Source organism: Nylanderia fulva, unplaced genomic scaffold (genome assembly GCF_048542155.1).
Source record: "Nylanderia fulva isolate GAGA-0341 unplaced genomic scaffold, ASM4854215v1 Scaffold25, whole genome shotgun sequence".
In the NCBI taxonomy this organism is placed as follows: Eukaryota; Metazoa; Arthropoda; class Insecta; order Hymenoptera; family Formicidae; genus Nylanderia; species Nylanderia fulva.
In genome coordinates this window covers 1,185,803-1,212,459 of record NW_028190314.1, presented here as the reverse complement: position 1 = coordinate 1,212,459, position 26,657 = coordinate 1,185,803, and the positions used below count along the sequence as shown (strand labels likewise).

Here is a 26,657-nt window from a genome sequence, read left to right as displayed (position 1 = left end):
GCTCTATGATTATCATGATTTTCAAAGTAAATTCTAAGAAAAAATTCTACCTGTGCAGAATTCTCCGTTAAACTATAGGTAAAAAATATTAGTCATCTTAGCTAAAATTTATGCATGATAACTAAATTTCAATTTATAATACAGGGATAGCTAAAAGTTAGCTATCGCGTGGCTAATTTTTTTCCGTGTATTTTTTATTTAGCATTATATATGAGAAGGTCCATAAAAAATCGAATATTATATAATAGCACAGAATCTAAAAAGAAATGAAATAAAATGAAATGAAAATAAAAATTGTGTATCTCAAAGTGTATGAGAGCGCGATTGTTATCGTGTCTCGAGATGAGAATCGCCCGCGAGGAGAATCGATTCGACGATCGATCTTTTATCGGCGCTAAAAAACGAATCGTTTAGAGATACGACTGCGCATACATACCTTAACCAGCGAAATAGGACTAACAGAAGATAACCGCTTATTTATCTTGTCCGTAATGAATTGGTTACGATTTTATTCGTATCCTGGAGGTAACGATTATCGGAGCAACGTCCTGGAACGATCCTGGTCAACGATCCGCCACCGATGACGATCCGCGCCAACTCGGGGATTCCGCCCAAGAGAGAGAGAGAGAGAGAGAGAGAGAGAGAGAGAGAGAGAGAGAGAGAGATTCGTTCGGGATGGATTCGCGATCGATGACGGAGATATAACCGGGGCGTAAGATTCACCCGGGGAATTCCTGCCTTTAAGACGAGATTGCCAGTCACAGCTCCGACTTGCTTTTCCCGAGCGATTTATCGATGAATTTTGCAAGCGCAACTTCCGTCTGCTTCTGTCTCTCCATATATTTCTTGCGGCACATTCGTCGATTCTCGATTTACATTCCCGACGTAGTTCGATCGTCGCGTCGCTTCCTGTTTCGCTAAGCTAAGGTGACGCGTCCTTTCTTTGCTCCTTTCCACGCCTTTCCAATAATCGCCGTTGCAAAAAAAATCGCTCTCAATCGAGAGAGACCGCCGGACTTTTTTTTCGCCGCTCTTCATCCGCTCTCGGAGGTTCTTTTGTGTCAATTTTCTTACGGGCCTGTTGCGCTCTCGAGCAGCGAGCATCATTAGAACGGATTAGATCTCACCGACTTTCAAAGCGCGATGCCGTACTATATTTAGTATATACGCGCGATTTGTGCTTATACAAATAAGAAAAGAGATAGTTTTGGTCTGTTTGTTGTCATGAAAAAAACAGAATTGCAAGAAGAATTATCTATATAATTGAAAAGAAGATATACATAGGAGATAGTGTTGGTCTGTTTGTCACGATGCAACGAAATACTATAATGCAAGAAGAATTCAAGAGGAAAAAGTACAGAGAGAAATGGGAACAAAATTAATTTGTTATTTATAATGATTACACAGGAAAAAAGAATTAGCCACCGCAGCTCAATTTTAGCTGTTCCTATATTACACCTGAAATTTAGTAGTTAATATGGTAGCTAATATATATTTTTTAGCTATAGTTTAATAGAGGATTCTCCGTTTAATTATAGCTAAAAAATATTAGTTATTATTGCTAAATTTAGGCATAATAATTAAATATATATTTGATTAAAGCTATTCTTGTAATATTCTTTAATCACAAAAATCGTGTAATAAAGTAATGAAAAGCAAATATCTGTGTTTATTATACAAGGTAAAATAACTTTAAAGATATTTTTTTCATTTTCCATTACTATTTTTGCCATTGAGAAACTAAAGGATACTGATAACTGTTACCCCATTGAAAACCAAACAGAAGAGACTTAAAAGAAATAAAAGAGAAAGAGAGACGAATGAATAAAATTGAGACAAATTGATTAAACTAAATCATAAGTAAAATCCTTATCAAGGAACCATTGCAAAAATATATTTAATTAAGACCATTCTTGTGATATTCTTTCATCACAAAAATTGTATAATAAATTAATGAAAAGCAAATATTCGTGTGTTACACGAGACAAAATAATTTTAAAAATATCTTTTCCATTTTCCATTATTATTTTTGCCACTGAGAAACTAAAGGATACTGATAACTGTTACCCCATTGAAAACCAAACAGAAGAGACTTAAAAGAAATAAAAGAGAAAGAGAGATGAATAAAATAGGGAAAAATTGATTAAACTAAATCATAAATAAAATCCTCATGAAGGAACCATTACGCGAATTACTCGAAAAATATGACTCATCAAAGTGTCTATCGCCACGCGACTCTAAAGAGTCCCTGGCAAACCTGGCTTCCTCGCTCGAGCGAAGAAAGAAAATCAAAGAAGTCAAAGAAGAAGAAGAAGAAGAAGAAGAGGGAACACGACAGGGAGTCCGAGACCGTGGCGAAGAGTAGGGAGTCACGGGCCCCACGAGTCGCTTTTGCTCCGTTCCAGCTCTCGCGCCGAAAGCCAGGCCGCCGGGGGTCCGTTTCATGCTGGTTTCAGTCATCCTCCATCCATACGTACGCGTAGACGCACCACGGAGGAGGCGTCCGCCGCTGCTCGTTTATATCCACTTCGCGCCGTCACGCAACCCCCAACGTGCAACGCTAACGACCGCGCTTGTTACACCGGTGATACATACGTACACAACATACACACGTACACTCATATACATATAAATATATATATATATATATAAAATATACATATATACACACGGGCGCAGGTGAAGCAGGAAATCGGCTCGACGGAGGAGGCCGCGTGGCCAGCAAAGCGGAAATAATGCGCGGAAGTCGTGGGACGATCCTCGTCCTGTGCACGATGATGAATTGCCTGGTGAGTCTGAAATCCGCTTCATTGCGCGAATCACTCGACAAGAGTGTCTCTCACCCTTTGGATTTGAACGCGGGTCGTTCCTCCCTTCGTGACATCGACAAGAGCGAGCACCGAAGCGTGGGCGGCTTCGACACGTGAATACGACGAGGACGCGATTGTTCGCAATGCAGGTGCACGTCTCGCGTGTAACGTGACGCTGTAATCCGTTTGCGCGGATCCCATTTAGAGATAGCTAAATGTGTTAACCCGGGGATGGGGAAAAGTATAATTGACACGTCGTGCTAATTAAATGTCGTGACTCGAGAAGAAAAGAAATCATTATTATAGACACGTAATGTCAGGTGCGACCTTTTTTTTTCAGACTGTCTGAATAAATATAAAATGATTAAATTGCAAAATAATTGGAAACTATATTAGGAAGTTTATTCTTCATCTATCTCGGCTAAATGTGTCTGACAATGAGTATATAATCCATCTGTTTATTTTCCAAACGACGTGTATAGGTAGCTGTTCTCTTCTCTATGGGTGAAATAAACTCTTTCCCACTCGTCTCTAAAATGATCGACAGCTTAAACAGATTATCATTCTTGTACCTAGGTATTCATTCGAGCGTGGGCTTTGCCGAACCGTTGTAGATTCTTATTATTACACATCTCACGTAAGAAACACACACAGGTGGCACGATCCTTTTCGTGCTACCGGCAACTCTACCCTTCACCCGAGTCAAGGCCATCCTTCTCTCGCGCGAACAGTCTTAGATTAAAATTCTATCAATGTCTATACCGTAAAGTCCTTTTTTTTCTAGGAAGACTATTCACTGGAAACATGTCGATTGTCAATTCCGTTTCAGTTTTAGGAGCCCGTTCGGTATACCGAAAGTCACATTTCTTCCGGCATAGGATGAACATTAAATTTTATCGGCGCGTCATCTCCTCTACGTAAGTAGAATCGCGATAATTCTCCCGGCCGGGTCGTTGGACTCCGATTCCGGGCCTCGGGTCGTCGTGGAGGTGTCGTTGTTCGTTGAATATGCGAGTGGCGTTAAAGAGGAATGCATTCCGGACCGCGGCATAATCCCCCGTTGGATTATCAACGCGAACCCCTCCCTTTCTTCGACCGACGAGAAGTAAATATTTTACTTTGTAAACGCGAGGCTAAAATTGTATATATGAGCGAAACGTATAGCGCCGTCCTGAGGCTGCTTAAAGTGCTTAAACCTCCTTAACGACCGCCATAAAATATTGCGCGCATTGATGGCCGCGTGTGTAGCGTGATATAGCCGTGATTATCTCTCTTTCATTACGGTGTCACGCCCATTTTATACCGCGTGCTTTTTCCCGTAAGAAGTGGACAAATTAAAGAAAATAGCCGGGAACTTGTTTGGAATGAATCCGATCCTCTCGCGACATGCAATTAATATCTCGACTACAAGAAAATTACAAAAAGATTACACATTTACAAGAAGCCACGTTGATTCAAGATCATCATTTGATTAGAAAAAAAGCTATGCAAAATACCGATCGTTTTAAAGGTTTTTTCTTCAACCTTCAGGGTGTCTAACCGTCCTTAAAAACCTTCAAGTCCTTCAATTTTTTTGTAGATTCTTGATTTTTTTTGTTACTTCTAACATTTAGCTAAACGAGTCAGCTGAATAATATTTCATCTTCGTAAATAATATTATACAATATATTTTTTATTTACCAAGGAGTCCAAAAATATGTGTTACGCATAAGTTGTTTATAGATTTTAAGTGTTCAAATATAATGTAAAAGAATATTGTATCGAATATTTGTAATGCATATATTAATTTTCATTAACAATTTATATCGACTTTATCTATTAGAGAGTCGTGCAAATTTCCTTGAAATATCCTAAAAATGTTCTTAAATTTTATTTTCCAATTTCACTAGACACCCACCCTGTCCTTAGTTGAAGGTTCAAAATAAAAATTCACGCTCATAAATATTTACTAGAAAACATTGGACTGTATCACAATTTTATTTTGCCTCCAATGTTTTTGAACAAATGGCTCTTTTTAAAAAACAAATAAAAATTGCGCAATCGATCTATTAGCATGTAAGCGAGCAACGAATTGTGGTTTCCGATCAGGTGCCTTCGATACGTTATTTCGTATTCCTATTAACGAAATGTGTGCATATGCGATTCATTTGCGATTCGGCGTGCCGTGTGGAATGTTGAATTAAACATTAGCCGTTCTTTTATTAAACGTCGGCGGGGAGAAAAGGGAAGCGCATGTGTAGGTGTGTGTGTGTGTGTATATATGTGTGTGTGTGCGTGACTCGTCGAAATTTGACCGATGAAAGAGCAACTTCCGGTTTTCGCGTCGCGAGGAAAAGTTCAGACGCGTCGAATTGCTCCCCAACGGGAGTCTGGTCTTTTCAATTGCATATTCTTATTTAAAATGCACCGAACATTTAATATGCAGCCTAGACTTTTGAAGGAAAAACGAAACGGGGAAAAAAAATGTCAAAAGTAAGGTGTGTATCCGAGAGAGGAATGGAGACTTTATGAGGGACCTGAATAATTTTCGGGTTACCCAAGCAAATAGATGTCAAAGGAGAAGCTTGTACCTGCCTCTCTCTCTCTCGGATCCTAAATAAATAAAACGCATAATAAACAAAACCATCATCCGTGAATATCGAAATGTGCTTGGACTTTCTTATCGTTAAGAGAAATATTGACAAAGGAAATTCTACGATGCCGTGTCGCCGGAATTAATCGCAATCTGATTTGAATTCTATAGAACGCGGTATATTACACATTTATTAAAAAGAGGACTACTTTTATAACAAAGTACCACCCTTCACTTTGCAATTCAGAATCACAGAAATACGCGATCGCGTTTCCATATAGATCGCGTAACTTCTCGACGTCGCTGAAAAGAAAATTATTCTGCGGTGCTCTCCGACCTCGTTGAGCTCGAAGTTTCATTAGGTTCCCGCTAACACTAACAAGAACAGATCCATTGTTTCCGGGGACTAGGGGGAAAACAGATCAGCCACGACGACCACGACGAGGGCCAATTTGCAGGCAAACAGAACCCACCTTTCTCTAGGTATTCGCATCGCGGGCTGGAGTTGCGATACTTGCAATTCCATTTCCAGTCCCCCGATATTGGCTGGATATTGGCTCGTTTCTTTCCTTTTCCCCGCATTATGCAGCGTATCTTCGCCTTTTCTTGCCCCACTGTCGCGCATCTCTGTTATTGCGAGCGACTTCATTCCGCGTTCGAGCGAGAGAGAGAGAGAACGGTTTCGCGAAATTCTGATGTCAGATGCGCCTGATGAGGATGTTCAAGAAAATGTCTTCTACGTGGAAAATATATAAACGAGTAGAGTACAATTTGTGACAAACAAATCAAAGCAATATTTTCTCAACAATGATCCGATTAATGGCTCTCTACATCCAATCTCTGTTCTTTTAAGAGATTAAAATTTTATTGAAATAAAAATTTTTTTTTTGTCAAAAATGTCACTGGTTACAATTAATTTGAAAATTATTCTTTATTTTTTAAATTCATAAATAATTCTGGGCAACTATAAGAACCGATGCAGGATGATGGGTGCCAAATAAACATTTTTCCTAAGGTGAGTCTTTCAAATTTTATTGTAAACGTTTCGGTCTTAGGAATTGGACTATCTTCAATAACACTAGAGATAGACATAATTAGGGTGGATACAGTTTACATTATTAATTATGTACCTTACTAATTATGTTTCTTACTAGAAATTGGACCATCTTCGGCAACACTAGAGCTAGACATAATTAGTAATATGAACTGCATCCACCTTAATTATGTCTATCTCTAGTGTTAGCAAAAATGATCCAATTCCTAGGACCGAAACGTTTAAAATAAAATTTGGAAGACTCACCTTAGGAAAAATGTTTATTTGGCACCCATCATCCTGCATCGGTTCTTATAGTTGCCCAGAATTATTTAGGAATTTAATTTTATTGAGAACCTTACATAATTATTATTTAATTCTTCATTTTTTGTTATTTTATTGTCAACTTTTAAAAGATTAATTGAATAATTAAGTAATAATCTCGAGAATGATGCTGTAAGGATTCTCTGATACAGATCTTAGAACATCCTGTACAACGGCCGGAGAATAATTTTCACGGAGATAGACATATACTTAACAAGAGAAATGCCGCAACATACTTGCAACGTATGTACGATTTGCATACGAAAAGCATTGACAGGAATGTGAATGATTAGAGTAAGAAGATTAACGTTCGTCTCGAAAAGATTGCAGATGCAGGCAGCAGTTATTAACAGAGCAACTCGCTATGTACTCGTCTCTCGTAAGTTTTTGCGGCCTTTCTTGCTGACGTGTTTTTCCCAAGCCCGAGTTTTCCTCTTCCCATCTCGCCCTTCGTTTTTGCTCTTGAATATAATTCATATACATGTATAGGGCAATTCCCATGTATATATATATATATATATATAATACCATGGGTCGAGAGTGGATAACCGGGAAAATACTCGAGTTGCCGTAACATACGTATGTGAGAATATATATACGTATATATCGGTATCCTACATATAATTGTGACCGGTTCGATATTTCCATGTAGAACGTATCGTCGTGCCTTTTAATAATTGATGCTTAGCAATTACTCTCGTGGATTCGATTTTTCGTCACGTTTTCCTGCGACTAATGACCGCGAGATGTGCTCGTCACGTTGGGAAAATTAACGTTATCGAAGCAAGCAGTTATCCGAAATCGATAATCGATATGCTCTGTATAAGGATACACCTCGCGCTATTCGTTTTAGGAAAAAGTCTGTTATACAGTTCGAGAAAAATAATTCTTTCCAAGCGTCGAATAGGGAGTTGTGAGAATTATTTCCCGTAATTTTTTCTTTTTCGCAGAATACAATGTCAGTTTCTACACTGAGAACAAAAGTTGTTAATTAAATCGTTCAACTATATAATTACTGTTTTGTTAATTGAACATACATATACAAATATTTAATTAAATACAACATGTTAAATCTAATGTAACGTGTTTTGATTTAAATATTTATATATGTTCAATTAATAAAATAATAATTCAAATTGAATACTTAAAACGTCGCTAGTGGTATTTAAAATAGGAACGATATATTTAATTCGACCGAAACTAGCCAAGAAATTTTTATTTTATTTCCACAACGTTTCGACCATCTGTTTTTGGTTCTTTTCAAGTGAAAAATTCTTTGATAAAAGCACAGTTAGTTGACACTGTTGTCATGATTATTAAACAATATGATTATCGGAATTTTTTAAAAAACATTTGAAAGTTTTTGACGATCCATCATAGCGATAAGATGCGGTTACTTTCTTTCAAAAGTTATTTCAAATGTTTTTCAAAAAATTCCGATAATCATATTGTTTAATAATCATGACAACAGTGTCAACTAACTGCGCTTTTATCAAAGAATTTTTCACTTGAAAAGGACCAAAAACAGATGGTCGAAACGTTGTGGAAATAAAATAAAAATTTCTTGGCTAGTTTGGGTCGAATTAAATATATTCTATTTAAAATAATAATTATTTGTGTGTGTGTGTGTGTGTGTGTGTAAATGATTTAGTCGTTAATGATTTTTTTTCAGTGTATATCATGTCGCAATTTCGAGAAATTTGAGATTAAAAAGACTGTAAGAAAGATTATTTGAGACATACTTTATCGCATAACAGTTATGGCATAACATGTTGGAAATTTAAATAGAAGACTTTTCTAAAGAGAATATGTCTCATATACATATAAAAGATGTAGCGTAGAGAGTAAATTGTCTTAAAATAGCTTTTCTTGCGTAATTTCAATCTCAAGTTTTTAAAATTATGATATTACAAGTTTGCACTTTTGAGAACAAATTCGCGTTAAACATCAAAATGATTAAAAAAAGATTATTTTTTTAAATTTCTATTTATATATATATAACTGTGTTATTTTAAAAAATATGAATGATATATTACAATCTCTTGTTTTATTGCGAGTGCTATATTAAAATAATGAGTGTCTAATCTTGAAAATTCAATTCAAGAAATTTCAGATTCAAGATTTAAATTAATCTTCAAGAGTTAAATTATTCTGTGAAACATTGATTTCTATAAATCCAAAAAATATGCATTAATAATAGCAAACATATATATTTTATCTTGAAAATAATTTCGATGCCTTAAGGTCTGCAATAATAACGCGATCAATTTCTTACAAACGAAAGACCGATCTAGAACAGAAAAATGATATAGACAAATGGTAAACAAGGCTTCTATAAATGAAATAGCATGACGTATAATATAATCGATCGATTTCGATTCTCGCATGTAAACATCGCGGTCATCGCGATAACCGCGCTGTTTACATGCGGAATAACGTTATCGCGTGTGCAGAGGCTTCGAAACGTGAAAATTATTTCGCGCGTTGCCGACCGTGAAATCGTCGGCGTGACAAGAGTTTGCGACACGTGCTCGTAAATCCTATCACTTCGGACATTTACGTACATTGTATATACATACATATATACATGAAAATATACGTGTATTCGCCCTGTCGATCGCGTGCGACGTGTCGCGCGAGCAGCTGCGACAGAATTTACAACGTCGCGTCGCGTAATGTAACCATGCGCAACGATAATTAATGGTATCCACGTTGAATTACTTCTCCCGGGTACCCTTCGCCGATTCGGTTGATTCATAAATTATCAGTCGCGATGCGATATATCCCGCGGTTGTTTACGATCGCGCGGAATCTCGCCGTTTAAACGTTCGACCTTCTTCCGCGCAAGAACGTGGTGCTGCCAGATCGATGTAATTGTGAATGCGGATCTCGATCACGAACACGAGTGCTTTTTTTCAATCCTTTTTGAGAAATTACGGAACGGAAGTTATTTATTTGATTTATTTATTATTAGTTTAGAGTGTCATGAATTTTAATTTAAAAAAGAGAATTATACTCATCTTTTATTTTTTATGTAAATAATTGAAGTTATAAAAATTTACCTATCTCTGTTTTGTATAAATTTTATACAAACTTATTATGTAGATATATAATCCTTATTTCTGAACTTTTTTTTTATATACGAAGCACAAAAATATAATTAAACTGTTGGATGGAATAATGCGCTATAATAATTTTATATTTTAACTTAGAAAGAATCCTTTAACCACATTCAACTTTTATTACGCTTGTTTCCTCTCGAGGAAAAAAATATTTTTTATATCTTTTTTGTTAACGACTTCCTTTATTATTTTTCAACGTGTTTCTCTTTGATATTTTACATGCATTTACGATCGTTTTCGCGGAGAGAATTATTCGAACAATGTAGACCGCGTTCTGCGCGAAGCTGAGAGAAAATGCATTATACACGCATATACGAAATTCTGCGTGTCTGTGTGCGCATTTGCGTGCATAACCACAATAATGCGAAGGAATAAGCAACTGTAACAATCTGCTTCAGTGGAAAATATCGAGGGTACCATGACGATGGTGGCGATCAATAAGAAGCATTGTTACATCGTTACATTAAATGAGATGATTTGTATGCGATTGGCAAGAAACACAGACTTAACTGAAGTGAAAATACGCATACAATATTAGCGAACGTTTGATAGATTAAATCATTTTTATTAGGATATTCCAAGAAACGCACCTTTTATTTTAGACCGAATGTCTCTCTCCTGTCTTTCATCGAAAAGAAATTTATACTCCCGTTCATTGATGACTGACTATGTTGACACTTTGGAATCTTACTTCTGTTTCTTATTGTTAGCAATATGATGTCTATCATATGAAAACAGGAAATATTTAATTCATCTTATGATTGAACGACGAATGAAAATGTAGTATAAACACATCTCGCTTGTTTCGCATATGAAAACAAATGTTACGATTAGGTATTCTATATTATTGATAATACAGTTGAGATATTGAATTATTTTTCGATGAATTTTCGAAATATAATCAATAATTATATATTAAGAATAATAAACAACAATTATATAAAAAAAAAAACTTTCAAAATAAGAACAATATTGTATAATAAATTTAATATCTTTCTATATTAATTTTTTCTTATTGGATTCTCTTCAATAAACATCAAGAAATTCTTCTCAATATTTAATCATTAATTCAGAGAGCTGAGAAAAAATATTATAAAATAAATCGTTCCCTAAATAGTTCTTATAATTGTCTAATCATGTCTCTAATTCATTCAGTCCAAATTTTAAAACGCAGATTATTTTATATAGGACATTGTTTATCATTATTATTGTCGAATATCTAATGGAACGTTTAAGATTCTCTTCAATAAATAAATATAATAATGTTATTGATATAAATGTAGTATACACCATGAGAGAGATGCGCTTATAATAACATCTGTTAAACATGCTTCATAATAAATGCATAATTCTTGGCAAGAAGATATATCAAGAAATTCTCCTCAATATTTAATCATCAATTTAAAAAGAGCTGAGAAAAAATATTGTAAAATGAATCGTTTCCTTAATAGTTCTTAGAATATAAATAATTATTATCCAATTATCTCTAATTTTCATTTAATTAAAATTTTAAAATGCAGATTATTTTACATGTAGGATATTGTTTATTATTATTGTCGAATATCTAATGGTACATTTACGAAATATCTCACTATATTATGATAGTGTATTTATGCGTGTGAGTTGTATATGCGACGATTGGACGACCTATTCCTCTCACGTTCACTCTCCGTAAGAGGAATTACGTCCGGAAGGAAGCGTACGAAGAGAGGCTCGCATTCCACAATATCCTATTGGAGCATCCGCGCAATTATATCGAACTAAACCACACTTTAACCACAAGCTGCGAGAAAGACGAACGAGAAAATCGCGTAATCCACGTCTGTCCGACGTGCGGTCTGTTTCGCGGAAACGCAACCGCAGACGCAAATTTATCCTTCAACTCCTCTCTAAAGACAAAAAAGATCTTCCTTGAGAATTCGATTAAAAAAAAATTATGAATTAAAAAATTATGATTTTTTACAGATTTTTAATTTGACGAGAATTAAACTATACATTACTTGAAAAATACATTTTTTTCTTATCCATCTATCCGCGATATGAGACAATTAAAATTTTGTACGTTCACTTTCTGTCATCTAATTGAAAATATAATTAATATTGCAATCATGCTCGCGCGAGCATAATTTTTATCTTTCTATCTCGGTAGCTCTTTAAATTAATCCTTCCTAGATTCTTCTATAGATCTAGACATATTTTTCTTTTTTTTCCTTTTTTCACCGAGAGACATCCTTGCGTTTCATTCTTCGAGGCCGCGATAAAAGACGCGAGCGCGAAATTTCCGCGTGAGAGCCGGAAAATTACGGAGCTCGTCCTCGACGCGCTTGTCCTCGGAAGAACGACCGCGTGTGGTTGTTCTATCTCGCGTTTAAATTGGCTCGGCTCGTTAGGCGTAATTAAGAGTCGGCAGGAGGCGCTTGCGATGAATATAAAAATTCCTTCATCCTGCCGTCCCCACTTTATCCTCTCGCAGAGAGAGGCGGATTAATTTTCTTCCTTGCAATATATTCCGCGTATATGCGTGACTACGCAAGAGCTACGTGACGAAAAATAGCCACGAAAGACTGAACATGCTTCGCATTTTTTTTCCTTCTTTTTTTCTCAAGAACTAATATAGGTAACAGCATTCCTCGAGGAGATTAATGAATAATGACACGCACGCGCCCCGAGAGAATCAAGCGTGACGCGGACATGCCTTTAGTGCAATTTTTCCGAAAAACCCGGTGCGTCCGACACATCGTTGAAATAACGCCCGTTCATTCAGGAAAACTCATCCATTATTCATCGACGCGCGAGAATATCCGCGGTTCCGCTCGAGCGGCGCGTTTACATAGATATTATCGCCGTCAAATGTATAAGAGGCCGCGTGCTCGTGATTCCAGAGTGCACTTGTAATTTTGTTTCTGCGCACGAGACTCGCGGAAGATGCATCCCGGTTATGCGCAGATGCATCCGATCGACCGCTTCGTTCCGTTTACTTCACGCAAAAGCCGCCGCGTGTCATTTGCAGAACGCGAGATATGACGTATAAAAGTTCTATTTGCAAGTAGTTCATTAATAAATCGAGTCGGGATATTTTTAGCGAGTTTGCGATATTCACCCTTTTACGAGACTCACAATCTCAATTACGATATATTTGTAACTTTCTAAAAGGGAAATGTTTATATAGTTAATTAAGACCGTGAAAATCTTGACGACAAAAAGTTTCGTCGTCATATTAATAATAAAGAGTTCTTTATTTATTGCATGTTCCACAACCAGAGAAATCTACTTTTAAAGAATCTTCAAATAAACTCTTAATATTTTTCTGAAAAAAAAAAAAAATAATAATAATAATAATAATAATAAATAAAATAAAATTTATCAATATAGTATATATCAAATACATTTAATAAATGTGAAACTTCATAATAATAACAGTAATAATAATATCAATATTTTCGCTTCGTATTTTAATTGGATAGTTTATCATTTGTATAATCGTGGTCAATTTTTCAGCAGAAATAGCAGCATCTTTATCCCTAGAAAATTCCAGGGGATATATTTTCTCTCGCGCTTTACGTTTCCAATTGTAAGAAGAGCAATAAAACGGAAGGAAAGACCGCAGACTCGCGAGTGAGCTCGGCGGAACACAAGGGTTTAGAAAAATACGAGAAGTTAAAGGGCAGTTCTTCTCTCTTTTTAGGACAATACGAAGTCGCGAGACCCCGGATCTCATCCGGGGACAAATATATCTTTTTCAGACGAGCGTTAAAGTTTCCAATCTCTTCGGATGCATCGGTCCGCTAATCCGCCTTGTCATAAAGCGAGACGACTTCTTTTCCCGCTTATACGACGATAATACGTTCTCGCGCATTATTTACTCTCGGCCTTACCGTTTTAGCGCCCGTTTTAGCGCTATGATGATGATTCGCAGACGATTCTCCTCAACGAGTAAAATTGCACCAAGGAGACGCTGCATCCTGTAACGGTGCATACGCGCGCAACGGATGTCGTGTCACCTTGCGGTGCTTAAAGCGTGCAGCCGCGAATCTGCCGCGCGAGCGATTTCCATTTCCACTTCCACTTCCACACGTCGTAGATATATATGTATATATATATATGTATGTATATGTATGTACACAGACTAGGGTCGACCCGGCGATTTAAGCGGTTCGTGCGCTACGAGCGTCGACGTATTTCCGCATTCCTGCAAAAAGAAGCGACGGAAAGGAAGCGGGAAAAGGGAACACTCTACCAGCCATTTTTTTCTGTATACAGGGTGTATTTAAATAAGCGAAATATTTTAGATGATGCCTTGTCGAAAATTAAATTTCCTGAGGAGTTACACTTTTCTAAAGAAAGAGGTAAAAATTAGATTTTAATTTTTTTTCTTCAAAATTTTAGGCAAATTTGAAAAATGAAACTTGGTGGATATTTTCTACTAATGAAAAGGATAATATTTTTTTAAATAAAATTAAAATTTTTGATAAAAATATCATCTAAAATTTTTCGCACTTATTTAGATACACCCTGTACAAAAGAAATTATGTAACTCTTGTGAAAAATGGAAGGATGTTATTTTGCTCGCGACTATTTCGTTCGGAGAGATGAAGAAAAATTCCAAAAGTTATATAACATAAAATTCGTCATTCTTATAAGTATAAATGATTTTGCCGTTTTACAAATTCTCGAGCTTCGTTTTTCTTCTATATAAATATCCGGTTTAATTTGAAACAAATTTTTCTTAGAAATTTCCAAATTAAATTTTAGATTTGTAAATAGATAAAACCTTAATCGTCAAGAAAGATATAACAATATTTTATATACACACATACATATATTAATAAGATATATTAATTATAATAAATATTTAAAAAATTAATATATTAATTAAAACTATTACACATTGGAAAGAGATATTAATTTTTGTAAGACACTAACGAAACGCTGTCTCATCCGAGTGCACCGGACTCGTGGATATGCGTAAAAATGCACAGGCATTGTTTGCAAATCGTGGGAAACCGGGAAGCGACTAGGGAGAGAAGCAAAGAAACTGCGTATGCACTCGCCTCGAGCATCCACCCAACAATGTACGATGGGCGCGAAAGAATAGCAATGCACGGAAGCGGCTTCTGAAAGGTCACGAGAAGTAAACTCGCTATAATAGTAAAATCCGCGCCCATCGTGAAATGCACCGCGATGCGCACGAGGCGTTCCGACCTTGATGCATCACAATGCGTCAATTTATATGTAGGTTACGAATGACCCAGAAAATAAAAACGCGTATGCACGTATACGTATACATTTCATGATTAAATGTATGCACGCAAACATGTGAGATTGATGGATTAAAAGAATGATAAAAGATGCACTATAAAAAATTTAATTCATCAATCTCAATATTATGACATGCATCGAGCTCGGATCGAGATTATTCGAGATCCATCCAGATATATAAAGCTAATTGAAACCGAGAAAATTTTAATCTTTATAAAAGTGTTGTCTTTGCAATTTAAAAATATGCATTTGAATGAAGAATCTATAAGAAGCTTATATATAAATATTTGAACAGTATCGCACAAATAAAAATTCGAAAAAAAACAAATAAAGAAAAAAATATTGGAATTATCGCGCTGTTAATTGCAATCGATTGTCTGGTGGTTTATAAAATTTATTGTACATATACATATAACGCTGTTAAATCGATCTGCGACTTATTCGTTAACTTAATGCTATGCTGAATATTTTATTTATACATTCTGTGTCAGCTTAATGTATGACATTTGCAAACAGTATGTATCCTTATGAGTATATTAATTAAACATTTCTGAAGAAAAACAGGGTAACTTTAGAAACATACATAGCTGTACAATAATTAAGCAGAGAATAAGAATAAACTATTGAAATTAAAATTCGAATTTTTCCCTCGTTTTTGCAATAAAAAATCAAGGATAAAAATTTCGTCAAATCAAAAATAGCGATATATTTTTAATTAGAGAATCTCAGAATTAAATTAATTTTATTGTTAAATTATTTTTTCGCGTATTATATAATTATTATTAGATCAATTTTCTTGCTTCCAGCATATTTAAAATTGATATTTAATTCAAATTTTGTGGAGTGTTAAAAAAATAATTACAAAATTTACAGGCTTTTAATAATTACTAAACTGAATAGAAAATAACTGAGCGACAATTATTATTTATCAGTTATCTATTTTTTTCCTTAAATAAATCAATTACTTCTCCGCGTCAGGCTATATCGTTCGCAAAAAATCTAGCTACGCTCCTGTCTAAAGCACTCGCAAAACTAGGTCATCCGAAGGGAGAGCACAACTCATTCTCGACTTTCTTGTAGAGACCAACCTCATCCTCGCCCACTTCGACAAATGTGCGACTTGGCGATGAGTGCAACCGAGATCGAGACTGCGAGGCTGGCATCACTAATAGCCATTGCTACTTGGGTTATTGCCGGTGTCAGCCCTTCTTCGCCGGCTACAATGATACTCAATGTCTTGAATGTAAGTCTCTCGTCGAAGTACCCTCTTATCTTCTTCAACCATATAGCTCACTCTTGCCCAAAATAGATTCCCTTAATACCGCTTTGCGTCCATTCTTTCACAAGAAAGGTCAAAATAAAAATAAAAAATTCAAGCTTGCATATTGTGCGATAAATTCATATTTGAATTAAAATAGTTTAATATAATTATTTTAATTATATATAATATGAATTGAAAAGTCAACTTAAAATGTACATAATATGAAGCAGCTAACTAAAAAATATTCTCTTTGAAAAAAAAAATCTTTTATTAACATTTGTTGTTATTTTTAATGGAGAAGGAAAGACGTCACTTTATATATATTAGTTAAAAATTTAAGTTGATATCTCTTTCTTCTAATTTTGCAGCGACTCTATTGGGCAATGATTGCCTTGTGAAGGAACAATGCTCCCTGAAAGTGGCGAACAGTAGCTGCCTCGAGGGTGTATGCAGATGTGAAGAGGGACACTTGCAGTTTCGCAGGCACACTTGTCTGGGACGTAAGTGCATTTTATCATAAGTAAAAAGTTGAATAAGAAAAATGTAAAAAGTTTGATTGCATATCGCAAAATTATATAGAATAAAATCGACAAAAATATGTCGATGGAAAAACGCGCGCGCTTTATTCACATTTTTTTCATCCTATTTAATTTATAAAAAAATATACACTTTAATTTTAAATACATAAAATTAAGTATATAAAAAGTATTAATATTATTCTTGAGCTAGAGGAATATTTTATTCAATTTACACGGTCAATTTCTGGTATAACAACATTAAAATTGTGAGTTAAAATTGCAAAGAAAAATCGATTTAATTATGATCGATCGCGAAGCAATGACATTATATTGTACGTATGATCGCTATATTAATACACGGATGCGACTATCATAAGGTACTCGCTTGAGTTCCTTAAGGTTACCGCTGGAAGCTATCTTGGCATGACATTAAGGGGATTATTAGCGACGTCGAGCGACGCGCATCGGTGAAAGGATCGATGATGAATAACCATAGGCGAGGCATAGTTAGAGCCTCACGTGGGGAACATTCTCATTTCTATAGTCTTATTCTCTGCGGCTCACTGGACGCGCATGTTATAATAGCTCGTCTTGAAAATGGAATTCCAGGAAAAATACATACCATGTAACAATTCTTTCACTGTCGCGAATTTATCGAGAGTCAGTTTTGATTGCTGACAACCGGTTATTTCCGATGCCACAATCTTCGCGGATCTTTTTACGCTAACAATCTTTATTATATGTATATCTATATGTATGAAAATATATGGAAAATATTTTTTTACACATAAATTATGTTGCATAAATCAAAGATAATATGGATTTACTAGATTTTATACTTGGTACATCTATAAAATATAATTATATTATATGCAATAAATTCTCAGTTCCTCGTAAATAATCAAGCTTGAAATATAAATTACACCTTAGTATTGTGTTTCTGCGTTAAAAAAAAATACGAAATAATTATATAAATTAAAAGACAAAAATTGCAAAAACTGGTTACAAAAAAATATACAAATTATATGTATATTAGTATCTTTTATAGATTTCGCTAATAGAATTTTTTTCAATTCGGTTTGTTATTTGAAAATTACGAGTATAACTTGATTATATCCTATGAATCTAAAAAATAAAAAGTTTTATCGCTCCAGAGGAAGTTTAATAAACCAAATGGGAAATTGACTCGTAATGCGCGTATAATGTTTCGTGAATCTAGGGAGACTAATTTAATTTGCAGCGGCGAAGCTCGGCGAGGTGTGTTACGAGCACGCTCACTGTCGTCTCTGGGACCCGGAGTCGCATTGCGATTTTCTCATTCCGGATTTATTCGGTCGCTGCCAATGCACCGCGCCGATGCGCCGCGAAGGCGACGTGTGTCGACCTGACAGTCTTGTGAGACCGGCGCCGCTTCCGGAGCACCTGCCTGTCTCTCAGGAGTCGATAATAGAGGATGTCACCGAGAGTGATAAGGAAGCTGGCGCCGAAGAGCAAAAGGGCGAGACTCAAGGGGAACAAGATACAGGTACAATTATAAAAAGAATATGTGTAGAAAGTAGAGAGATGAAGAGAAAGACATTTTTTTTATGCCAGAAGTAAATATCAACATCAAAAATCTTTTTTTTTTTTTTATCAGAATAAATCTCAAATTATTTTATTCATTGGGGATAGTAAGCACATTATTTTAAATGCGGACTATTAACTAAAAATTATTTTTCTTGAAATAATTAAGAGTACAAATATACAGATAATATTTAATATTTAGTATTTTTTGGTCATAATATATTCAATACTTTAAATTTTAAAATTCTTTTAACTTATTCATCTATTAATCAATCAAGATGAATATTAATATTAATTTTCTTTAAAAATATATTTTGATTATTATATTGTATATATATTTATTTATAGAATTATTTTATTAATGATCTCTACCTACTTAAATTATTTTAAATTTTCATTCAATTTTAATAATTAATTATATAATTGACGTTTTTAAAGTTTATATAATGTTTTGTTAGGAGATTGATTTCTAGCATGAAAAAATGCCTATGTCACCCTGTTTAAAAGGATGCACTTCGAGGTTGCGACGGAATTAGAACTGCATTTCTAAACTTCGTGCTCTATCGAGTGCGCAAACTTGTACGGGTAACGAGCAAACATTTGGTACTTGACTTCTCCATAAGCCACTTAACATTCCGTAGAATAATCCTCGCGCATAGTACGGGAATTGTATCAAGCTGTATCATCGTTCCTCCCTTCGCTTTTCCATTCCCTTTCCATGTTTCACGCGTCTTTTTATCCGGTAATCAGCTTTTCCGTGTGCTCTTCACGGTCGCAACGGGAATTTGCGGGTTGGAGACCCGGTGCGCCAGGTTTCCAGCCCGAATGTGCTCGAGCGGATTAACGAGATGAGGCGATTCGCGCATTCTTAATTAGCGCGATCATTAGCGAAACACGGGTGGCACTTCCCTGCGAACGCGAATGTACAAAGAAAACTTCGCACTCTGCACGTGCAACGTGATCACACGCAAGTTACACACGAAAGTGTTATTACCTTCTATTATCGCATTTGAGGATTCTCTCACGCCAGCCTAAAATGCGTTAATTAGATAACGGTGTGATCATTTTTGTGAATTAATTATTCCTCTGAACGACGAGATTTTTCTTTGACCTTGCTTCTGAATAGGTGTTCAGATATCCTGGCTGAAAAACGCGACGATGCTCCTGTCAACGGAAACTCCCAGTCAATTAATACCGGTTAACCTAGTGACCAGACCGTCATTTAACCTAAGACCCGGAATCAACGATCGATTCGGACCGAACGAGCTCTCCGATGACGACGATGCCATCGTCATCGAGGCAGAAGTCACCGAGACCACTCAAATTGTCACAACGACCTCCACGACGTCTGGTAAGACATAAGAGAGAGAAGGATTTTTATAACATTTTTATATTTTAAAACACATATTTTATCTAGCATATTTTCACGAGTATTAAAAAATTTCCTTATTTAAAAATTTAATAATTATTATAAGCTCGTGTAAATTAAAAAATTAATAAGAAAAAATAGGTCATCTATACGAGCAAGAAAATTTTAGATGTTGAATAATTTTTATTTGAACATATTATAAAAAATTGAAAAGTAAACGTTTTATTGAAGAAGACTGAATGTGTCCCATAGGAAATTGCTGAAATTATAACTGTCATTTTTTAATGCATGCAGTTATTGAGAAAACAAAAATTGTGTTGAAAAGAAGAAAGATTACAGTTTTTAATGGATATAAATAAAATGTTTGTATACCAGTTTATTTTATTGAAAAAAAGTAATGAAAAAATGCTAATAATCACAATAAAATCACATAAACTAATGATAAATATTTTCAACAGTGCCAGATTCAACAGCAGCTATTAAAAGGATCGTCAATAACATTCAAAATGACGTGTTAGAAAAAGTTTTTGGGGCACACCCTGCATGTTAAAATAAAAATTATTCAACATCTAAAATTTCCTTGCTTGTATAGTAGGTCCATTTTTTCTTATTTATTTATTTATCTATTTGTATAATCGATTTTTATAAGATTGACGAATCAAAGTGTATTTCTCCATCCGCGATATACCGTAACTCGGTCTAATTTCCGCCGCCTTTCAGCGCCAATAAAGACAGATCGTCACGAGAGTACGATAATGACGGCCGTCAGCCTGGGACTGCCGTGCATCGCCGATCTCGAGTGCCGTATGGCCGATCCGATGTCGCGTTGCATCGGCGGCGTATGCGACTGCAGTTTCCCGAAGAACAGCAGTTGCAACGCGCGGCGGACCGGCTGCGCGCCGGGCACTTTCCAGTGCCGGTCGACCGGCAGCTGCATCAGCTGGTTCTTCGTCTGCGACGGCCGGGCCGACTGCGCCGACGGCTCCGACGAGGAGTGCACCGGACGTCGTCGCTGCCCGTCGCAGGCGTTCAGGTGCAACGAGAGCAACGTGTGCATATCGAGGTCCGGACTGTGCGACGGCAACCGCGACTGTCCGCGCGGCGAGGACGAAATCGGCTGCAACAATCGGCGAAGTTGGTATCCTCCTTCTTTTTTTTTTTTTTTTTCATTATTGCACTCTATTAAAATTTGTTCATGTTTTTTTAACATCGACTAATTTCGGCAGAGATTTTTCGACTATTTTTTTTTAAATCATGGAAAGAGTATTTCGAATTCTAAATTATTTCAATATATTTTTTATTAAAATTGGAAATTGTGATTTCTTTTATTTTTAATGTGAAAAAATATAAAAAATAATTATTAATATTAGAATAAAAATTGATATAAAAAATATAGTTTATGATACATATGATTTATTTATTTAGAAATAAATAATTTAAGAAAAAAAAGGAGATTCACATCTCTTTTCAAATTAAATTCATCTATTTTTATTATATAAAATTGGTCCAACTCTTGCATTCTCTCATTAAATGGACTTATTATCATTATATTCCCTTTGGAATAACTAAAAAAATTAAGCATGCTTTATTTGCATATTTAATATAAAAAAATGAAAATAAAAAAAACAAGAAACTAAAATTAAAAAAATAAAGTAAGAACAAGAAATAAGAAACCAAAAGAATTTAAATTGTGTCTCCCCATGGAAAAAATCCTGCGAGATTCTCTTCCGAAAGGGATGAACGTTTCGCTTTGTATGCATTCCGTGCCCTTCTTTAATTTACACGCACGAGATTTCTTTCAACCTGTGTTCGCAGAATGTCCCGAGGGTTCGTTCAGATGCAACAACGGCCAGTGCCTGCCGGCGTACGAATTCTGCAACGCGGTGGTGTCCTGCAGAGACGGCAGCGACGAGCCTAGGGGTGCCTGCAGGACGCGAAATCGCGGCCGGATCAGCGCGAGATTCTGTCCCTTCAGATGCGACAACGGAAGGTGTCGTTCCGACGCGATAACCTGCAGCGGTCGAGACGGATGCGGCGACGGTTCCGACGAGAAACACTGCAGCGTCTGCAGTAAGTAAACGTCAAAATTTGCCTGAAAAAAATCACTCCATTCCCTCCTTTCAAAAAATTATCTTGCATAGCAAAAACGTCGTGAAATCTTATTAAATAGAACATCATTTTTATATTATAACCGGCTCCTTCTCTCTTCTTGTATCTTTCCCTTTTTTTATCTCGCGATACATCTATTTTTTACAATTACAGCTGTTTTTCTGTCAAGTCATTTAATTTGCAATAACCAAACGTCTAAATTTGCTAAAAATGTGACGTATAAAAAAATCGCTCCATTCGCTCCTTTCAGAAAATTATCTTGCATAGCAAAAACGTCGTCAAATCTTGTTAAATGGAATATCATTTTTATATAATAATCGGCTTCTCTCTTCTTGTATCTCTACCTTTTTCTCTCGCGATGCATCTATTTTCTACAATTACAGCTATTTTTCTATCAAGTCGTTTAATTTGCAGTAAGCAAACGTTAAAATTTGCAAAAAATGTGACGTATAAAAAAGTCGCTTTATTCGCTTCTTTCAGAAAATTATTTTACACAGCTAAAACATCGTCAAATCTTGTTAAATGGAATATCATTTTTATATAATAATCGGCTTCTCTCTTCTTGTATCTCTACCTTTTTCTGTCGCAAAGCATCTATTTTCTACAATTACAGCTATTTTTCTATCAAGTCGTTTAATTTGCAGTAAGCAAACGTTAAAATTTGCAAAAAATGTGACGTATAAAAAAGTCGCTTTATTCGCTTCTTTCAGAAAATTATTTTACACAGCTAAAACATCGTCACATCTTGTTAAATGGAATATCATTTTTATATAATAACCGGCTCCTCTCTTCTTGTATCTCCCTTTTGTCTCGCGATGCATCTATTTTCTACAATTACAACTGTTTTTCCATCAAGTCGTTTAATTTGCAATCGGGAAGAACGTAGTTCGTAATCTGTTGGGAAGAGAAAAACCCCGTGTATTAAAAGTAATAGCCATTTATATGAGAATGTTTCTCTCAGAAAGAATGTAAGAGGCATCTCTTTTCCGCGTTATATCTTCCCGAATAAATAAAGCGTTATTTACAAACGTTATACTTTTTCCTTCCTCCCGAGACTTTTATTCTTACCAATTACCGTCCTTATTTATGTTACGGAATTTTCCGCGTATACGCAACAAGGGGTAATCGTTCGCGATTCGATGCATCGAGCCGTCACATTTAGATTTGTGCGCTTCCTAGAACCTAACGCAAAGCGGAGTTACGCTCGCGTGTAATTAGAGCAGGATGCATCGATTACGGCTGCTATCTTCCGTAATAATCTCTTTCTTCGCGCATCCGGAAGAGTATAGTGAGAAATTACATAAATGAATTAGTCATAAACACAAGAGCAGAGCGCCGCGAATATATATACATACATATATTCCCGAGACGGAAATAATTCGCCCGCGTTTCGAAGGCATCGCCCCGTGCAGATTCGCCTCTTTCGCGCCCCAAGTGTTGTTTCGCGCGACCGAGATTGGGGGATGACCGAGTGCATTCTTGGGAACAATAGGCGGAACAATAGCGGAAAAAAAAGTAGAACGTTCGCAGAAGAAAGAGAGGAGAGACAAAAATGTGGGACGTTGCTTTCTTTCCGCTCTAATAAAAGAAATACAGCTTCTTTTACATTTTTAGAAACGAAAACGTCCCTCATTGTAATATGCAGGGTGTCTGACATAAGATGTCACACCGAAAATATACAAGTAGATCTTGTGACTTTGGAGACAATTTTTCCTCGGCAAAAATATTGAGGCATCAATTATTTTCGAGTTATAAGCGATTGAAAATGAAATTTTAATGTAAGGTTTAGTTATAAAATGATACATGATGGCAAAAATTGGGAACGTGCAAAAACTGATGTCCTCTGTCGACATTTTTGCGAGGAAAAATTGTCTCCAAATAACGAGATCTACTTGTATTTGTGTGACTCTTTATCTATCAGACACCCTGTATAATTATTTTCAAGTTATAAGCGATTGAAAATGAAATTTTAATGTAAGGTTTAGTTATAAAATGATACATGATGGCAAAAATTGGGAACGTGCAAAAACTGATGTCCTCTGTCGACATTTTTGCGAGGAAAAATTGTCTCCAAATAACGAGATCTACTTGTATTTGTGTGACTCTTTATCTATCAGACACCCTGTATAATTAACATAACGATGTAAAATATTATCGTTCGCCGGATAATCGTTTATCAAAATGAATTAAAGGAAATATTTTTATACAAATTTTATTGAACTTGAAGAATTGATTAAATATCTAAAGATATTACTAAAAGAACAATAATTTTTTCTTTAAATTTCATCGAGCTTAATATTGAGTATCATGCGAGATTTATTAGCAATATAATATATTTGCAACACAATTAATAATACACTATAACGAATATTCTAAATTGCATTATCAAAATTAGATACTCTCACAACTTTGATTTCCTCGCAAATTTATCAACATCAGCATTCAACGTGTTTACGAGACCAATAATAAAATAATCCATCCTTTTTGCTCTCTCGCAACTTATCATTATCTCAGTGTAGGCGTGTTGTTCTACTTCTACATCAATGTTTCGCGATAGAACGATTATCAAGCTTTTGCATGTTGCAGGATGCAGCGGAAGGATTTAATCTCGACCGGTCGGCCGATTTCTTCGTCATGTCGCGTCGCAACGTCGGGAAAGACAAAAAGAAAAGGAGAGGAAAAAGAGGGCACAGACCACCAGCTCGCCGGCTCGCGTCGACGGTTTCGCGAAGTAAGATGTGCTCGAGATGTAGAAGGGCACAGAAAGTAAGTGTGACCAAAGATCGTTAAGCCGTATCGCGCGGCGCAACTTATAAGCTTTCGGCACGCTCCGCGATTTCGAGACTGAAAGGATCGTTTTTACTCGGGGCCTGCCTGCCTGCTCTCCATCACCAAGGAGAGAGAGAGAGAGAGAGATGGAACCCTTCCGCGCGCGATCTCGCTCGTTAAAACGAACCGGTCCAGTGACCGACCAGAGTCCGTAGCCCCGGCGCGGCAGAAATGATTGCGCTCGCGTAATAATGGGACTTAATCGCGTATAATGATACCACAAGAGACGGGGATAATTCGCGCCCGGGGATATAGTCCTGGGTTGCCCCGTGACGAGAGAGTGCAGCGTGCATTCCGAACTTATCTTCTTTAACTATTCTCGGATTCTAGGTAAAAGCATCTCTATGTCCCTATTTTATCACAGAAAAAAACAGTATTCTTGAAAGAATGCAAATATGCTTTGATTCAAGTATATTTTATCCTTATAATAGCGCCAAATATAAATAATTTTGGATAAAGGATAATTTATCCTTAAAACAAAGTGCGAATATTCTTGGTTGAAGCTGAAATTTATTTATAAATATTGCAAGGACAAGTGAGCATCAGATATAAATGGTACTTTCAAATATATATATAATAATTTTTAGTTCAAATGTGACTAAGTTTGTTTTTACCATATGCGATTTTTAAAACAAGAATATATCTTAAAGATAAAATATAATTTATACAAACTTATTTATTATTAAGGCAAATGAAAATTTGTGATTACAAAGAGCATTATATGTTTAAATCAATCAAATAGCGTTCAAGAATAAAAATACAAAAACAATTAATACGGTAGGTAATCTAAGATTTAGATCGAAAGGATATTAATTTATGTATTGTGGAATTATTAATATTATTCATGCTCTTATCGGACACGTGTGCCGGTTTGTCGAAAAAGAAAACCGTAAGACAAGAGTGTATTATCGCGTTGCCGAATATATTTTTTATAAAAGAAACGTCAATCTCATTCTTTTCAATTTACTACGCTCATGCACCATGTATTTAGCACGGAAGACGCAATATCGCAAATAAGTTTCAATTAAAAAGCATTGTATACTCGATATCGATGTAAAATATAGCATTAATTTAATTAAATCTCTTTAAATCTTATTGCATATAAATTTAATATTATATCGATAAAATGGTGTACGAGAGTGATAATACGTCTTCCGTTGAATCTCAATGACGCACATATTTATTAAAGTAGTTGTCAAAAGTTGTTCGGAGAGAAGAATAGATATTTTACAAACATTACAGAAGTGTACAGTTATGAAAATGAGAAATATAACAAAATAAGAACAAATATTTTTGTATAATTTTGTATCACTATCAATTAGGTTTTTGATAATGCATATCTGACGTTTTGTCCGATATATCTAATTTATAATCCATATCCTAGACAAGCCCAATATAAAAAAAAATGTAATTTAATAAATTTTAATAAAGTTTGAAAATATCTACATCCTGATTACATGTTTTACCCATGTCATAAAAAATTGTCTCCCCATCCGTACAATTTTGTGCCGCCATTGTATTTTCTGCAATGCAGCAAATTATGTATGGTATTTTAAAAGAGTGAATACATCAGTTACATAATGAATACATTTTGCAACATGTTATAAGTATGACTAACGCGTCTCATTAGCGAGTCACACATCGACAATCTATGATGCAAATTTAATTATCGATCTTTGTGTCATTGAATTTACATTCTAGAGTATCCCATCTCTCAACGATATTGTTGCGTATATAATTTCGTACAGAAAAGAATAAATTTGTTTATGAAACAATGGAATTTATATAAAATTATAATTTGAAAAAATGTTTGAGAGATTGTGATGATGATCCGTGATTCTTCAATTTCTTTTTTTAATATCTTTTCTATAATGGATCTTTAATCATA

General features: G+C 35.4%; 1 protein-coding gene across 1 annotated transcript; it reads left to right on the top strand.

The window, feature by feature from the left end:
• Positions 1-2,468: 2,468 nt before the first annotated feature.
• ImpE1 (Ecdysone-inducible gene E1) lies at positions 2,469-26,214 on the top strand. Its single transcript, XM_029315982.2, has 9 exons — positions 2,469-2,584; positions 2,680-2,789; positions 16,201-16,363; positions 16,750-16,881; positions 18,140-18,424; positions 19,589-19,813; positions 20,552-20,965; positions 21,647-21,901; positions 24,527-26,214. The coding sequence occupies exons 2-9, from the start codon at positions 2,736-2,738 to the stop codon at positions 24,544-24,546; spliced, it is 1,548 nt and encodes a 515-aa protein (XP_029171815.1). The 5' UTR covers positions 2,469-2,584; positions 2,680-2,735; the 3' UTR covers positions 24,547-26,214.
• Positions 26,215-26,657: the final 443 nt, after the last annotated feature.

Excerpts from the sequence above, each read along its gene's own strand:
- ImpE1 (XM_029315982.2), top strand. The coding sequence starts at position 2,736 with ATGCGCGGAAGTCGTGGGACGATCCTCGTCCTGTGCACGATGATGAAT. Across the intron at positions 16,364-16,749 it reads TGATACTCAATGTCTTGAAT|CGACTCTATTGGGCAATGAT; the intron begins GTAAGTCTCTCG and ends CTAATTTTGCAG. Across the intron at positions 18,425-19,588 it reads TCAAGGGGAACAAGATACAG|GTGTTCAGATATCCTGGCTG; the intron begins GTACAATTATAA and ends GCTTCTGAATAG.